A 19229-nucleotide genomic window follows, 5' to 3' on the forward strand; every position below is an offset into this window, starting at 1 on the left:
TGTTTGTTTATTTTTCATTAAAGTTTGTTAAATGTTCGCCGGTTCCCGCCTCCTTCCTTCCCTTCTATTGAACGTTGTTACACTCAGATATATTTTTTAATTCCTGACCCTATTATACATGCTGCTACTGCAGCAGCCATCATCACATATAATAAAGCACAACATGTTTTAAATAATCCATTGATGAAAACATCATATAGTTAAAAAACAAATGGAAGCAGGTCCGATATGTGATGTGAAAATTTTGAATAGCGAGCTCAACGGATTCGAACTTGCTTCGCAGCAGAGTCAAAATCACTTGTCACGCGTTTTTCGCACTACGCCACTGGAGCTACTGCTACTTTTCTGGGGAAGGAGCCACCTACACTTCGCGCTTCCAACACCTATGCTCCTGCAATAAATACTGCAATTAAATTATTGCTTTGAATTGACCTGACCAGACAGCCAAGGTATGGCAGCCGCCAGCCCCTGCCATACCCAAATGACGCCCCTTGCATGACCTCCTTTAAAGGGTAAGTTCATGTGATTTTTTTACTCACCAAGATGACGTTAAACATGTTTCGAGACCTCCCTGTGTCTTCGGAGCACAAATAAAGATATTTTAGATGACATCAGAAAGATTTCCAGGCCTCCTCATAGAGAGTATGGGTATAGTTGTTGTCAAAGTCCAGAAAAGTACTAAAGACATCGTTAAATTGGTCCTCTTGTGAACGCGCACCATACACTGACAAGCCAGAGGAGAATATATCCATTAAAGTCGTTATTTTGTTTAGTTTTTCTCACATAAAGCATTATGAGCGGATGGACTAATTTAAGGATGTCTTTATTACATTTTTGGACCATGACAACAACTATAACCATGATGTCTATGAGGAGGCCTGGAAATCTCTCGGACGTCACTGAAATATCTTTATTTGTCTTACGAAGACGCCGGGAGGTCTTAAAACATGTCATGTAGGTGAGTAAAAAATCACACAAATTTGATTTTGGGACGAACTTACCCTTTAAAGAAACACCTGCCCAAAATGTCAGCATATACAATAAACTGTATGGCTGTATGGAAGAAAATAGATGATTGCATGTACATAAACAAAATAGAAATTTTTGATCAGTCAGTCACTGGACATCATTTTCAGTTTATAATGTGTGTTCCAGAAAGAAAAACAAACTTTCCAAACTGGTTTAGGCACCAGTGCACAAAATGAATACCTAGACCATAAACTGTGATATAAACCCTACAAAGCATGAACATATATTGTTAAGAATGAAGACTGTAGATTAATAAGTGCTTTAAGAATAGCAGAAGAGCCTACATGCAGTGAGAGAGATTTGAATAAATATAATAGAAATAAATATTTTAAATGGGGCACAGTTTTAATTTTTATAAATATCATTCTTTTGGTTTTCTTTGTCTTTAATGGTTCACCCTCATCATTTAATCACCCTCAAGTTGTTCCAAACATGTATAAATTCCTTTGTTCTATTAAACACAAAGAAAGATATTTAGAAGAATGTTAGCAAGTGAGATTTCTGGGGTAGCCAAAAAATGGTGCCCCAGGACCTTTTTTCCAAATTCTTCAAAATATCTTATTTTGTGTTTAACAGAACAAAAAAATATACAATCATTTTTCCTACTACTGTAGTTAATGATGTCCCAGAAATGTCCGTTGCTAATATTCTTCGAAATATCTTTCTCTGTGTTCAACAACTTGAACAACTTGAGGTTGAGTAAATCATGACAAAAGGTTCCTTTTGGGGTGGAGTGTCCCTTTAAAATGAATTGCATTTGTTTATAAATGAGTTCTAGTTCTCTGGATCCAAACCTTTTGAGCTTTAACATCAAAGTTGGAGGTGTCAGTAGATCATTTGCTAACGGCTGATGTAGGCTTCTGAAAACTGCATCGACTCCTGACGGGAACACATTACATTATTCTCCATCATCTTTGTTTTTCTCAGTAAATATAGAGCTGATCTGGCTCATACTAACAGTCCAATTACTGTGATCCAGCGCAGCAGAAGAGAGTTTTGGATCAACATCCCTGTAGGTCCTGTCGTGGGGTTCGACCAATATTCTTCTCAGTCTGCTGTGTCATGTCCTCTGATTGTAGCTGTAGTTAATGCTTTGGGTCGAGACCAACAGGAGATGAACTCGTCCTACTAGGCAGAATTAAAGTGTGAATCTGGAACTGAATGTACCCCACTAACTAGTAGCTCAGCTGAACGTCTGTCTCGTTGTTTACCTCTGTTTCTTATCACGCAAGCATCCGAGGAAATTTTCATATTGTGCTTCTCTTTCTCCTCTCTCTCTCCATTACTTTCTCCCTGCACTCTCTGTGGATGACACTATATCTGACTCCAGACTGGCAGTATGAGGGTAAGACGATGAATCTCTTTTCTTCCTGAGAGCGCAACTCTATTAACCCTTCGGCCGTACAGTGTTAATACACATAAAGAAGTCACACTGTAAATCTATCCGCCGCATGGGTTACACCTCTCGTAGATCCTTCATTATGTGCCGCTCGTGTGACTTAATGTGTCCTGAAATTGAAATGTCTTGTTTGGTATGAGTTACGCCACAGTCTAGACGCTATGAAATTCTGATGTCTTTCTTTTCTTTTCCATTTATTTTTGTCCTTGATTTTCAGAATGCAAGCTCTCCCGATCCGGCCCACCTGCCACCATTGTAGCCATAGATGAGGAGAGCCCTAACGGTAGGTTTGTTTTCAATTCTCTCTTTCTTTCTCTGGATTTCATTCAAGTAAAATGAAGGACGGTGGTTTTTGAAGCGTGTGGTCAGAATTGCAAACAGCACTTGAGTTTAAAGGGACGGCGCACCTGAAAATGTCCTCCATTATTTCTATGACCTGTATGACATCTTTAAGTGACCTACAGTATGGCTCTGAATTTGTTTACTTCTTTAAAAATCAATGTAGTCTCATATGCGTTTCCTAAAATTGCTTAAGAGAGAAAAACAGAAACAGAAAATCATCTTGATTTGGGTAAATTTGATGAGAAATGTTTGAGTTCATATTGAGATCAATTCAATAATATTGACTTTTGATTGCAGACTTGACAAATCTGAGCTCAGTTTGACGTCATTGTTGACATCTCTTCTCAAACTCTTAAGAGAGAGACATTTGTCAGATTTCTGACTCTTTTTCTCAAGAGAAATATCTGACGCAGATGAGACTTCAGCAAACGTTTCCATTGACTCTCATTTAATCTCATTGATGTCCAGCAGAAATAATGAAAATATTAAAGAGATCTCCTCTGTGATTACCTTGCTCATGGGTAATGACGATAAAATTCACATCAGCCAACTTTTGTTTTATCTAAGATGAACTGCGATGGAAAATCTGTGTTTTTTCTCCCTCATTTGCAGTAATTGACAGTGATGGATGTGAAGAGATTTGCCGCATCCACTGCAGAACAAAGCCATGTATCGGCACCGCTAATCAAAGCCATTTTTGTTCTTCACACTTACTTTAGACGTCCCATGATGCACCTCACCAGGGCATGGCGTCACAGATAGTGTACAGTATGTTGCCACATTGATGGGATTTTTCATGTCATGTCTTTTTATTCTCTTTGTTTCTGTGTGTCCAAACATTGAGGCGCTGCAAAAAGCCCGCAGGAGACGTTTGAAAGCATTGAACCTTCAGCTTTAAGATGTGATGTCACAGGCGCGAACTGACCACATACAAGAAACATTCATTTGTCAGAACCTCAGCCAGTGGGTTCATACAAGGATTGCCTGTTTTACTGTAATAATTTCATTCCATAGAAGACTAATGTCCGATTGAAAATTCAACAAGAAAAAGGCAAAACAAGTATTACATGATCTCCAGATGAACCAGACTACTAAGACTATTTGTTTTACAGTAAGTCTACAAATAAGATAAAAAATGTTAATGTGCTTTAGACCTTTAAACAAACCTTTGAATATTAAAAGTGGTGATGAGCCTGTGGATTTATCTCTTTAGATTCTGTTATCATTTACTCTCCTTCGAGTTGTTCCAGATGTGTATAAATGTCTTTGTTCTGATGAACACAGAGAAAGATATTTGGAAGAATGCTTATAACCAAACAGATCTCAACACCCATTGTCTTCCATAGTAGGAAAAAATACTTTATCACTTTTTTGTACTATTGAACACAAAAGAAGACATTTTGAAGAATGTAGGACAGCAAACAGTTCTGGGCACTTTTGACTTCCATTGTATTTTTTCCTACTATAGGAGTCAATGGGGGGCAAAATCTGTCTGGTTATAAGAATTCTTCCAAATATCTTTCTCTGTGTTCATCAGAACAAAGACATTTATACAGATTTGGAACAACTCGAAGGTGAGTAAATGATGACAGAATTTTCATTTTTGGGTGACGTATACTAAGTTTTACAGCTCCTGGAAGTTTCTGGCATTTAGGATTCATCTCAGGAGACAGTTTGATTTCAGTCTTGATGATTTTCTCTGTTTGATGAAACGGTGTAAGATTGAGCTTTTGTCCAGAAGTTGGAGGAGTGTTCGTCTGGTCAAATGAAGGAAATTTGCTTTTCTTAGGGCCTCTATATAAATTGGCTGGATTTGTGCAAAACTCTTTTTGGTGATTTTCTTCAGTTTTGTCTGCCCTGTAGCACTGAAACTCTAGATTTAATGGATGAGGATTTGTGAGTTTCTCGTGCAATTATTTGAGTAAAGGATATTCACATTCATCCAGAACTATTATCCTGCTTAATGTATGCAATGTGATGCTGCCTTTACCTGAAATTACACATAATGTGCTGTTTTCCTCTTATTTCATCTGTTCCTCGGATCCGTGCATTATCTTTAAAACCTCTTGAAAGCTCATTTGTGCTAAAAATGCATTAACTTTGAAAAGCTCAAAGAAAACTCTTAAGTTGTCAAGGGGAAATGGTGATAAATGTTTTAGAGTTAAAATGCTGTGACCGGGAGACCAACTTTTCTCTCTGGCGATCATGATGATGGTAAAATTGCGATTATAAAACGGTCAGTTCTGGTCCTTGATTCTGATCAACCATTTAAGCCGTTATAAAATGCACTTCGGCCGTGTTCACATTTGACAACTTTTTTGACAAGAAAAAGTTGACAATGGTGCTTTTTTAATAAAAAAAAAAAAAACGCTCGCAGCGTTGTGGTTACAAATAGCAGTGTTCAAAGACAGCATTTGTGCACAAAGGCAGCTTAGAGAGACAGGCCTCATAGTAGTGTTGTCACTGTACCAAAATTTCAGTAGTCGGTACCAATACCAGTAAAATTCCACGGTTCTCGGTACCAATTTCGGTACCAAAGCAAAACACAAGTACATGCTAATTGAAACACAATTTTATTAATAAAGCTCATTGTTAATATAAATGTATAGAAAGCAATGCCATTTTGTATACATGAAGTATAAGTTAATTGTTGCTGAAACTGTTGTGTGCTCTCTGGGGTCTTTCTTGCTGATGAACATCCTCCTCAGTCCGCTGCTGTATAAGACAAATAGAATAAACTTCAGTAAGTCAACTGACTCAACAAACATGCATATGCAATATTAAAACAAACCTCAGTTTTTATACTGCATTTACACAAGATTACTTGCATTAAGGTAACTGTATATTAAATTAATAAATGCAACAGATATATTTTTCTTTAGTTTAAATGTGGTTTTTTAAACCTAATAGAGTTATCTATCCAAGACATACACATTGCTAGTCATGCAGTTAGTATGATAGTTTTCTAGCACATAGATTGCAGATAGGCCTAAATAAAATACTAGGTACTGTAAACCCCACCCTGTCCTCCCATTAATTTTACTCCATTACAGTTATAAAAGCATTAAATGGTTAATAAGGACACTTGACTGGATTAGCATTGGCGCTAACAAATTAACACGCAAACAGGGATGTTTATTTTTACGTAACCTTTAACTTAACATATGCTACAACATTCATAATGCAAACGCGAACATAATTTGAAACTTACCGCTTGAACTTGTTAACTTAAATCCGGATGCTTCCTCGTTTCACCACAAATCTCTGTTCGTTTTCTTCGTGATATGACTTTAATCTGAAGTATTTCTGTGCGCATCTCTTGTGGATCGGAGCCACGCTTATCCGCTCATCACGTCTTATTGCGTCTATAAAAAGTTTCCGACTAACAACCTGTCAGACAGAGCATCAGTACCCGGTTGACCCGGTACGTCGGTACTACCGGGTCTTGTGAAAATTAGGTACCGACAACTTTTTTATTTTTAGGTACCGACTTGGACCCGAAGTACCGGTACTTTTGACAACACTACTTCATAGGTAGTGTAACGGAAGTCTATTTGAATTAAAAATTATAAAAAAATGAAAATTAAACTTACATTTATTCAAAACTGTGATCCAACTGGCGTTTCATTTTATTTTTTCGAGCTTGAGCCTTCTCGACCAATCACGTTCCTCGTATGTTGTTATGGAAACTACAGGTCTCTGTCACTGGTTAGCTATGGAAAAGGTGCTTGACGTACGGCATTTTTTCAGAAAAGTTGAATTTTTTTCAACCTCAAAAGATGCTCTGAGCAACAGAAAAAGACGCTGGTGCTGGCGTTTAAAAAAGCGCTAAGGACTTTTTTTGAAAACAAGGTTTACTCCATAGGATTATAATGTAAAACAGACGCTAGCAGCTTCAAAAAAGAACATGGCCTGTGTGAACATGGCCTTAGCTGTTATAAAATGCACTGTAACCCGCTGCTTCTTGGGGCTTATTGCTTTAATGAACACATACAGTATACTCTGGTTAAATCGCGTAAGTATTGATTAATAATAATGATAGAATTTGACTAAATAGTTTTAATGCAGTAAAGACTAATGAAAGAATAATGGAAGTTTTTTTTTCTTTTATTAAAAGGAACAATTTCACATGAAGAACTGCAATGTACCTCTATTACCCATACAACCCATTACACGTTGATAACGGTTACATTAGCACCTCATTACAGTTGTGAGGCTCGTGAGTGTTCAGTGAATGTTGTGTTGGAGACGGATGAAGTGCACGCTGGAGGTTACCGCATCGGGTCAAGGATAGATTAACTGTCAGACTCTGGTGAGGTTTCTCTTTCACCAGTCCGGTCTGGGGACTCAACGGATGACCAGACAACCTGCCGAGAGATGAAGATCTCCTTGAATGTCCACAATACCGGAAAAGGTGAAGGTGGAGTGCTGAGAACGATGTGTCATTCATGGTGCGTTTGAGTGCCGGAATGTGGCCGTTGGGTGGAACGACTGTTGATCTACAATAGGTGAGATAGACTGCTAGGAGTCATGGGGGTCGGGGGGGGGGGGTGATGTTGTAAACTGACCTATGTGACCCTGCCCTCATGATGACCTAGAAGAAAATGTCAATGCTCTTTCATAGCTCAGGAGATTTGATGGAGTGTTAAAATATTACGGCTAATTCACACTGAGCAAGCGTGTTTGTTGGATTTGTGTGAAGTCGACTTTTATTATTCTGATAATCATCTAAATAAATTAATGAAATGTATTCAGCTTTTTGATGTCAACATTTGTCCTTGAAACATTTGCTGTTGTCATTGTTATGTGAGATTTAGAGATTCACGTGAAGCTGTGATCAGGTTGGGGTTATTGAGAGGTAAACAGCTCTCAGACACCGCTGTACGAGGGGTCGGCCGGTGTGGACACATGCAGATTGATCCGTCAGTCTGTATTACCAGGTTAAGCGTTGTGCCACAGGGTACTGTAGATGTATAATATTACCTGAATAAAAGAAACAGAAAGATGGTTAGTTTACTTGTGCTTCTACAGAGATGAATATGTGTTGAAAAGAATCCTGCACCCATAAGTCAGAATTATGTCATTGTTTATTTCTTTCTTTAACCAAACAAAAAAAGTGAGTTTTTGAAGGCTGTCATGACCGATTGATTCTTGAGGTTTATGTATGACATTCGGGCAGCGGGCTGAATTTGAATCAGTATTCCTCTGTAAACAACAGAAAACCGTTGAAGGCGCCTCTGGGAGTCAAGGCTATTTAGCAGCTTCTTCACTTCCCATCCCAACAAAGCAGAAGTACAAGATGTTTTTCTTATTTCATTCCACAGAGAGACAAATGTTTCTGCTCATCAGGCTTTAGAAATGTAGCCTTGCAGTCACAACAAAAGCAGGTGCTGCGTAAACACAATGTGAAGTTTGAGTCTTCAACTCTTTCATGTTGATGGATGTGAAGGGTTCAGTCCAGCTACAACCAAAACAACATGCATGTGCTGTCTGTGTTCCTCTGACTTTTCAGTAGATAACAGATATGTGTTGTCTTATGATTCTTTATGGAGTTATTCAAAGACTATTATGGCTATGTCAACATTGTTTATTTACAAATCTCAAAGTGAAAAACAGACACAATAGTTAAAGTAAACGCATCGATTGTTTAGCTTCATCGATCTCATGAGTAAATAAGTAATTCATATAGAATGTCTCATGTTTAAAAAATAAAGAAAAAGAACTGGTTAAATGAATGTAGACAGCATCTAAGAATTGCACACATTTTCCTGTTTTGTGTACAGGAAATTCACATCGAACAAAAATATATCACAAATATATCACAGTGAATGACTGACTGTAGTAATAAATGAATGGATTAATGTACGTGTGCTTCTTACTATAAAATCCTCACTATTCACGTTAATGAACTAAATGAACGCTTAATAGGTTTTAGTATTATTTTGGAAATTTTAATGCAAATTTTTAATGCAATTGGTGCTGATAAGGTGATCATGTTTAATAGACATCGTATTTATGTGAGCCAGAATAACATGTATGAAGAAATTGTTCAGTAAGGCAGTATTGCGATTAAAACCGCCAAGAATGTCAATAAGAATTGAAACTAAAGAATATTCCGGTTTTCTGTGTTTTGTTATATTTCTGGATAAAAGACCTGCGTTTTATTTTTAAGCAACACAAAATATTTGGAACAGCAGTAAACATGTACAGTCTGTCAGGTTAAATCAGTGGTTCCCTAACTTTTTGAAAGCACGGCACCCCTTCCTCAGATGTTATTTTACATGCATTTGTAGTAATTAAACATACATGCATATGAATGTAAATAAATTAAATGCATATGAGCAAACAACAAACTAAGCATAAACAAAAAATAGCACAGAACCTGATGGATTGTTACGCTTTCCATCTTTGATGAGACATAAAAACAGCTCATACCTTGGGAACGCTATAACAGCAAATGTTTGTGGTTTTAAAACCGTGACTTTTTATATTAAATATTGAAACTATTTATATGTTTAATTATTTATTTTAATATAAATGAATATTAATCGTGTCACCTGAATTTTACTGCACAATATATCTGCACAAACTGTATGGTTTGTGGAGAAAATAATAAATGTGATATTGATTACTACTAAAATTAGTTTAAATGAACAGAACTGTTTCCATCATTTGTCTGTACTCACTGTGAATTACTGTGACCTCAATAAGTAAAATAATTAACATTAACTCATTTAATGTAGGTGAATGTATGTGTCCTCATGGACCTCATACATGTGTGTGTGGAATGAAACCTGACGTATAGTTCAATCCACAACATCTCGAGATTTGTTTAAGATTCAACAAAAGAACAAAAAAGAGCGTTCATCCATGGTGTACATCAGTGTTTGCTCTTACTTTTGTAAAGTTTCAGCAAAATTATGTTAGAAACGAACAGAACTTCCATAGAAAAGATAATTTACAAAGCTTGTGTGATAATGGTAGACAGCATCGGTTGTAAAGATGCAATGTTCAGAAACGGGGCGGGGCTTAGTTAATGGTCAAATGTGTCAGGATAATTCATTCTTTTAGACCAGTTTAAGAGTATAAATGATATTCATAGTCTTTCAGGGTCAGGACATAATAGTCCGGCACTTTATACATGTCTGATAAAACTACCATTTGGTCTCCCAGCTGAGGGAATGAGAAACAGTGCAGCACTACTAGCATCTCTTTTCACACCATCATCGATGTGAACCATAAAACAGAATCACAGTACACTACACAACCGTACAACAGAACTCAGAGCTCGTACCGATGGGAGTCAGGAATGAAACCGCTGGACGGAAACCATGTGGAGAAAATCAACAGAACAATGAAGTGAAGGAGGATGACATGTTGACGTGAGCAGAGATAACTCAACACGCTGTGCCAGGCATACCCCGCACAGGTGCGCTGCCAGCTTGCAAGAGCCGCCGCCTGCTGCTGGCCAGCTGCCAGGAGACCTCCAGGACCGAGCTCTGAGAGAGGGACCGGCACCAAAAACACCTTCATCAGCCGTCTGCGTGACACACAAAACCATCTGGCCACGTGCTGAGAGACACGGCTTTAAACAGAGAGGAGGGGAGGAGGTTATTAACAACCTGGAATAGTGCGAATGAGGTGTGCGGAGAGAGAGAGAGAGAGAGACGGAATCACAGCAATAGGAAAGAGAAGACGCTTCTCGCTCTCTTGTTGAGGAGGAATATCATTGAGCGATGTCAGTGCTGGGGTGTTCTGTTGTATTTTCTCCTCAAGCACACATAAAACACGTAAGACTGAATTCACTCAACATTTGAGTTACTGTAGTGTGTGGTATCTGAGCACAGGACACTGTGTTTTACTCACAAACCACCCACATTCATTTAACCTTTAAAAGGGCGAGAGCTCAAAAATACCTCAGAAAAAAGACCTAATTGCCATTTTCCGCTTTTGCCTTTGTCTGTGTTTTCTTGTAGCTCTATCAGGAGAATGAGGTGTCTGTTGTGATGTTTCAATTTTCACTGGTTTTGATCAAACGGAAACATTGTTGCACTTTAGATTAAAGTTTAAATGAATGAAAATGATAGAAACGTTAACTCAGGGCTGGTGGTCTTCTCACCACAGACTGTTATAAACAGTGGGATAAAGATGGAGATTTAATAATAGTTTTTATAGTACCAAGCACCTCATGTTTCAGTTTTTTTTTAACACTAAACCAACATTAGAACAAAATACAACCAACAGAACATTTGCTTCTGTTCTGCGAGCTGCAGAACAAAAATTAAAAGACCATTTTCCGTTTTTCTGAATTTACAATTTCTAGGTGTGTTTATGTAAAATGATTGTTTGTGCTTCATTCTGTGAACTACTAACAATATTTCTCCAAAATTCAAAGTAAAAATATTGTTTCTATTTGCATTTATTTGAAAACTAGAGAACAGGTGGAAATAACAGAAAAGATGCTTTGGATTTTTTCAGACCTCATAAATACTGCAAAGAAAACAAGTTCAGATTCACTTTTAAGCAATACAACAGTCACATTCCTACATGTTTTTAGGAAAAGTCAAAAAATATTTGACAATCTTGATTTTTACCACAGTTTTCATGTGTCTTGTCACGCTGTCAGTCTTTCACATTGCTGTTGCATGACTTTTTGTCACTCCTGAGGTTTGATTTCGTTGAAATTTAACAGACACTGGACTGAAATGACCACAATACATCTAGAGATGATGAATAAATGAAAATTTGGAGATGCTGAATCCGTTTTACATTTACATTTAGTCATTTAGCAGACGCTTAAATCCAAAGCGACTTACAAAGTAGGGGAAACAATAGAAACAATTTGTAGCAAAAGTACAACTATGCATAGGTGCAGTAAAACAGACCCTTTTTTTAAAGAAAGAATTGTTAAATGAGGTTCTTGTCAAAGTAGCATTAATTCATTTGTTCTTTGATTCATAGCAGTTCTTTGATTCATTGTTTTATTGTAGTTTACTTATAATTTTCAATTGGCTGCTGTTTTATGTTCATTTTAGTTATACTTTTAGCTATTTTGTTATGTGCTTTTTCATTTTATTATTTTTTTATATTATATAGTCTAATTTATTTTTATTTCAGTTCTAGTTTTGGTCTACACACAGCCGCTGACTTCTTCAAGATTAAAACCTTTCAGATGTTAGCAATCGGGTGAAAAATTACTTGTCAGCTCCTGTTACCTTCTGTTTCTCAAGGATGACCTGGTCACATTTGTGTCTTTTAGAGGAGGTTATGTGTTACTGTTTTTTATCATGTATAGCTTACCCAAAAAGAGTTCATCCTCGTGTATTTATGCATGTACTGACCGTGCCTGAGAGCTGTTTGTGTGTGTGTGTGTGTGTGTGTGCGTGCGTGCGTGCGTGCGTGTGTGTGTGCGCGCGTGCGTGTGTGTGTGTGTGTGTGTGTGTGTGTGCGCGCGTGCGTGCGTGTGCTCGTGTGTGTGTGATTCATATGAGTGGAAGCTCAGAGGATTGTTTTATAGCTTTCTCAGCTCAGGAGATCAATAGAGTGCTCAATTATATTTCATTTCAATGTTAACTTCTAAAATTCCTCAGGAGAAGTGAAAATAGAGGCAAATGAGACATTTGTCGAATGTCGACACATTAGACAGAGCTGTTGAAATCTCTGACGTTTGATTGCAGACTGGTAACTGGGCACAGTTTGAGATATTGATGAGATCACACATGATTTTTTCCTCAAATCTGAAAAGCGGGGGTCTGTATAAGATTACTTAATGACATCTCGTTTGTTTAATTCCATCTGTTGTCATTAGAAAAGAACAAAACGTCTTATTCTTGCGCCTCATTATATTTGCTTTTGTGCTTTTTCATTGAAATGAAGCTGGCCAGGACTAGTAAATCATCTTTTTTGAGTTACTAATAATATAGGAAATTAGGAGAAATGCCACTAGGGCTTTTTGCAAATTAAAGAAATAGTTCATCCAAAACATAACATTCAGTCATCATTCACTCCCCCTCATGTTGTTTCAAACCCGTATGACTTTAATTTTAATGTGGAACAATAAAAGAAGAACTGTTGATGAGTGTACAGAAGTGTCTTTTTTTATAGAATGTGAAATAGAGAGCTCTGAAAATTGAGATCTCCCCTTATGCTAGTTTCTCTTGCCTCAAACATTGAAAACCAAACATTGAAATGTGCCACTCTGCGTTCCGTTATGTGACATGCAGGGGACAGTGATGATTGGTCATGCACAATGATGTCACAATAACATAAAAGGTGTCTCGTGTCTGAGACTGAATGTTTAAATTGATTCTGAATGAAGAGTGAGATTTTCTGTAAAACAAGATCTGCATTGGGACCTGTTCCTCACATCAAGCTGTTATATGTCCTCAGGGACGCTTCTTATCTTAGGGACTCTTTTCTGTCTGACAGGTTTGTGAGCAAACGTTTTATTGTTTTGCGTAGTGTTTCTCGAAAGTACTGAGCAGATGAAAATGTTCATTTTTCATTTTCACAGGAACCCTTCTGGTGGAGAACATGCAGATAAACGGCAGAGCAGAAGATCCCGACCGAACCATTTCTTTGTCCTTACGAGACAACCACGACTACTGGGTCATCCTGGACCCGGTCAAACAGCGTCTGTATCTCAACAGCACGGGCCGAGTTCTGGACCGAGATGTAATTTTTTATGTATCTCTTCATTGCTACTGGTTGGGGGGCACTATGATTAAAAAATAAAGGAGTTATTCACAGAATGCGGTCTTTTGTAATGGGCTGTAACCAAATGCCCATTTCCCGCTTGGCTGCTGAATGCACACTATGCAAATTAATTTTCTCCCCTTGTTCTCGTTCAGCCGCCCTCCTACATCCAGTCCATTGTAGTGCAGGTTCAGTGTACTAATGAGCTTGTTGGCACGGTGATTCTGCACGAGGTGAGGATAGTTGTGCGGGACCGGAACGACAACCTCCCTCGCTTTCAGCAGCCGCGCTACTATTTAGCCATTAATGAGGTGAGTTTCACTTCAGGTTCCTCCTCTGCAGATGTGACTCCTGCACACTTTATTTGAGGGCTTTTTCTGGAGATCACTGAGGGCAATGCTTTTCTGTAAGTTCTGTGAGGTCCGTGCATTCTAATGAAAGTTTATAAATGTTAACTGGTTTGGTGGAGAGGGCAAATGTGATATTAAATACTATCAAGGACAATATTGTCAATACAGTTACTTATTAGATGTTTTTAATAAATTAGGTCACACAACTCCAGACACGAATGCACAACCCTAGACACACTCCAGACAAAACCACACAACTCCAGACACACTCCAGACCAAATCACACAGCGATAGACACACTCTAGACCAAACCACATAACTCCAGACACACTCCAGACAAAACCACACAACTCCATACAAAACCACCAACTCCAGACAAAACCACACAACTCCAGAAACACTCCAGACAAAACCACACAACTCCATACACAATCCAGACCAAACCACACAACGCTAGACACACTCTAGACCAAATCATACAACTCCAGAAACACTCCAGACAAAACCACACAACTCCAGACCAAACCACACAACGCTAGACACACTCTAGACCAGGGGTGGGGAACCTTTTTTCTATCAAGGGCCATTTACATTTTTGAAACATCCTTTAAGGGCCATACTAAATTATTGAACATATATATATCACTAACCTCTCTAATGCGATGGTATACAGTGGCATACAACTAAATCACTTGGATCAAGACTAAGACGACTCATTTCTTTTCTGATCAATGCAGTTAGTCCCTTTTTCTGGCCAAGCATGGCTGGAGCTCCATCTGTGGCAAGGCCACTCAACTTTTCAAATGGTAATTCAAATTTGTTCATTGCCAAAACAGCTTGCTCAAACAAATCCTCACCTTTGGTAGTGCCATGCATGGCTTGCAAAGACAGCAATTCCTCGGTCGTTTCAAACTCAGCAGTAAATCCACGCACAACGATGGCTAGTTGGGCGGTATTTGTTATGTCGGGACATTCTAAAACGCTTAACGTGAAAAACGCTTAATGTAGCTTAACGAAGAAGAGCTCGTTCTTTTGACAGCAGCAAGTGTTTAGTACAAGGAAGGTTTGGCATAAATTTGGTTTTCCTTGATCGCTGTTTAGGTACGTTAAGTGTTTTTCACGTTAAGCGTTTTGGAATGTCCCGTTATGTCTGTTGTTTCATCGCAGGCCAGAGAGAAAAACTGGATTTTTTTTGCGGTGTCATTCAGTGTCGTTTCAATGTCTTGCGCCATATCAGTAATTCGTTCTGCGACCGTTCTTCGAGATAAACTGACACTTTGGAAGAGTTTTACTTTGTCTGGCGCTAGCAGTGGCAACAAGGCACTCTTTCACGAACTCTCCTTCTGAATGAGGTTTCAGTTTCTTAGCTATTAGCTCGTTTACCACAAAACTTGTATGAATAACATTATCTCTGTCAGAATGTGGTCTTGTGAAAACTGCTTGTTGGGCATCCAAACTCGGCCGAAGAGCGTTAACTTTAAACAAGCGCATTTGTCCTTGCAACTCATTCAGTTTAGCATGCTTTGAGCTGTAATGACGCTCGAGATTGGCCTTTTTCATCACTGCAAGCGCATCCCCACAAACTAGGCAGACTGGTTTGCCTTTGACTTCAACAAAAAATAATCGTTTGTCCATTTCTCTTGAAAAGTGCGACATTCTGCATCTACTTTTCTTGCCTGTAGCCATGACGCTTATCAGTGATGAAAACCACGAACGTTATGAGCGTTGAACGTTACGAATGTTGCGTTGCGTCACGCTGACTGTGACCCGGACAGGCAAACCTATTTTATATTATTATATATTATCTATAATATTATATTTCTATTTTCATTATATTTTTTGTCATTTTTTTAATCACAGGAAAAATAATTGCTGTCTAGCTATTTTTTTCTCTTTTTCTGAGGGAGGGGGGGATTTCTGAATTGACTCGTGGGCCGGATCAAACTGTCTCGTGGGCTTCATACGGCCCGGAGGCCGGACGTTCCCCACCCCTGCTCTAGACCAAACCACACAACTCCAGACAAATCCACACAACTTCAGACAAAACCACACAACTCCAGACACATTCCAGACAAAATCACACAGCTCCAGACTAAACCACAGAACTTCAAACCAAACCACACAACTTCAGACAAAACCACACAACTCCAGACAAAATCACACAACTTCAGACAAAACCACACAAGTCCAGACACACTCCAGACAAAACCACACAACTCCAGAAACACTCCAGACAAAACCACATAACTCCAGAAAAAAAAACCCACACAACTCCAGACACACTCCAGACAAAACCACACAACTCCAGACAAAACTGCACAACTCTATACAAAACCACACACCCCGACACATTCATTCCAGACAAAACCGCACAACTTCAGACACACTCTAGATCCGAGGTCTCCAGCCCTGCTTGTGGTGATCTACCGTCGTGAAGATTTCAGCTCCAACCCCAATCAAACACACCTGAAGCATCTAATCAAGATGTTCAGTGTTCCTTGTGCTGAAACAGGGTTGGAGGACGGTGGCTCTCCAGGGCCAAGTTCACATTATACAAATTTCAACGTCGGCCGATTGTTGTGATGTTCAGACTACATGACTTGCTCTCTGTGAAATCTGGAGTCTTTAAGTTGTTAATGTGTTCACACGACTTGACACTACGTGAATGATCTGAAACAGGAGGTGACTCACTACACGAGCTGTGAACAATTCTGTCACCCAGCGACTCAATCCGGTCTCCAAACCACGTTTTGTCACGAAAAAACGTGAGAAGTGGAACGGAAAATGACACGAAAAACATGCGACACGGGAATTGTTTATGTGAAAATGGACATCGGAAAAAAAATTGCGCTTCAAGCTGTTTGCTTGATGATCTGCTTGAAAAAACCTAGAAAAAGGAAAAAAACAAAGGATATGGGCGAAAGAATGGATCAGCATACGGGGGCAGTTCCGGTGACCATAATACTTTATGATGCATAAAGTACCTCAAATCAATACTTGAGTAAAAGTACAAATATCTTGCCAGAAAATTACTTTGGTAGAAGTTAAAGTCACCTTTTAGAATAAGACTTGAGTAAAAGTCTTAGAATATCAGCAAAATATTGTACTTAAGTATGAAAAGTATTTTTTATATTAAATGTACTTAAGTATTCAAAGTAAAGTAGACACGTTTTGTTAACAAAAATGAAGACCAAAAATTCAGCTTACATAATTTACAACTCTCTCAAAACTTTAAACATGGCGGATGGGAGAAGGATTTCTGATAAATATGATTCATTAGTTTTCCCGCAACAACTTAATTGTATTGTTGTTAAACTAGCATATTTACATATGTGAATAATCATTCGAAGCATACTGTATGTTTTATACACAGTGAAAATAGCGTGTATTTCACCAATATTCCAGAATAGTCAGCAAGCTGACTAGATAGTGCGGTAAAACTATACGGGTGTATATTGTTAAAAACTATTACCATATATGATTTTCCCAAGACACACGCAAGCATGAATCTGGCGTCTTCCATTTTTTCCGACAACAAAGCACCTAAACACAACCAGCTCGCAATCATGACTTCAGAAGTGGGAACTGACGAATTTCCGAGAGCACGTGAAGGCAGCATAAAACACAACAGCAACGATTGGCTAGATTGCTGGTTACATATCTGAACCGAAATAACGTTAATTAAATAACTGCTGCGTACTGTTAACTACCTCAATGTGTTTGAGATTGGACGGAGAGTTTTTAAGTGCCAGTAATTCTGTATTTTTAGGCAAGCATAAGAGGCACTTCATCCGGTTTGAAGAGTCTTTCATTCCAACGCAGAAACATTCCAAATACTGCCATGGGTGTTCGTCCTCGTTACAACTGTCGTTTACCTCGGGAGTAGGAGGCGCTGCTGCGTTCTCAGCTTCTCTTATAAAATGTGTCATTATTGTTGAGTGAAACTGCGCCAAATAATCGCTTGCTACTAGCATCCGACATGTCCGCGCTTGTGTTGAAATTCAAGCGTGCTTGTCTGCACTTGCGCATTAAGATTTAACCAATGATTGGTTAAGCGCCGTCATCGTGACCGGATCGGATTGGTCTATGTTCAGTCTCTGTTCTGTTTCCTGCTTTTTTAGTAGTAACGAACATATTTAGGGGAAATGTATCGGAGTAAAAGTATACATTTTGTTCAGGAAAAGGAGTGGAGTAAAAGTAAAAGTTTGCGGAAATTTAAAAACTCAAGTAAAGTACAGATACTCCCAAAAAATACTTAAGTACTGTAATTAAGTATTTTTACTTTGTTACATTACAACACTGCCTCAACCCATAGCTTGCTGTCATTGGCTGTGGCTCGTTGCGTCACTTGACATTACATGATGTCGTGTCGGACGACAGCTCCAGATATTTATCATGCTAGATATTTGTCTGGCGTCTGGGAGGCATCAGCGACGCATCAGGGAGCCTCTTTGATGAGTCGTTTACTAGTTCACACATAAAAAATCCTAGATTTATTCGTCTTGCTCCTATAATGTGTGGTGCACCGTGATGTGACGAAGAAAACACACCACACACAAACAGATTTTCTAATTGTGAACACAGGAAATCTTACAAAATCGAGATTTCAGAATACGTTTTTTATTATTTCACTGTTGGTTTGTTTATTATATATGTGTTCGATATAAACAAATGTGTACATACAGTATAACCTTTTATGTAGTTTAAAAAATATTATTTATCTTTGAGAAATTGCTCAAGCAGCATCGTCTAAAGCATTTAAGGTGGCACAGCACTAGATATAATTTTATTGCAACTCAAATATTGTTGTATTTATGTCTAAAGAATATTAATACAGTTTTGTAAAAAATAGCTGCTGACATTATCACCTGAAAGAGTCTCTACTAGCTCCACTGGACCTGTTTTTTTCTGTTGCACCTTAAAGCATCAGCACACTCGGACTACTACCACTACTGCGTCTTAACAGCTATTATCACAGACTAGCAATCAGTTAGGACTAATCAGTCTTACGTTTCATATTTCAATTACCCCAATCTACCTTTTTATGTAACTGATTTAAAGAAGTTATGACCAGTCTTGAGGAAAAAATGAGATGACTAACATCTAAGACTAGTCTAAGCAGTGTATGCAACCAGCCCCAGGAGCAGGGTTGGAGACCCCTGCCCTAGATCAGTGGTTCTCAAACTGTGGTACTTGAAGAGACCCCGGCGGAACGTGACACAACAGAAAACTCTATATATTAATTTACATTTCGTGTTTTAAATACAATTTCAAATGTTTAATACATGATCGATAAATACGGAATACATCTCAGCCTATGTGAAATTTTTATATAGTTGTATGAATGATTGTTTATTGATCATTGGTGGATGTAACTCGCAGCTCAAACACAGAGCGGGAGCAGACAGGCATTT

At 38.4% G+C, this 19229-nt stretch overlaps 1 protein-coding gene across 1 annotated transcript in view; it reads left to right on the forward strand.

Annotated features, from left to right (window-relative positions):
- pcdh15b (protocadherin-related 15b) overlaps positions 1-19229 on the forward strand; it is a 285327-nt gene that overhangs the window by 40685 nt on the left and 225413 nt on the right. Inside the window, exons 3-6 of the mRNA XM_057358597.1 lie at positions 2360-2374; positions 2646-2711; positions 13284-13444; positions 13621-13776. Coding sequence (XP_057214580.1) covers positions 2360-2374; positions 2646-2711; positions 13284-13444; positions 13621-13776 — 398 coding nt within the window. The remainder of the gene's footprint in view (positions 1-2359; positions 2375-2645; positions 2712-13283; positions 13445-13620; positions 13777-19229) is intronic.

Source organism: Triplophysa rosa, linkage group LG18, assembly GCF_024868665.1.
Source record: "Triplophysa rosa linkage group LG18, Trosa_1v2, whole genome shotgun sequence".
NCBI lineage: Eukaryota > Metazoa > Chordata > Actinopteri > Cypriniformes > Nemacheilidae > Triplophysa > Triplophysa rosa.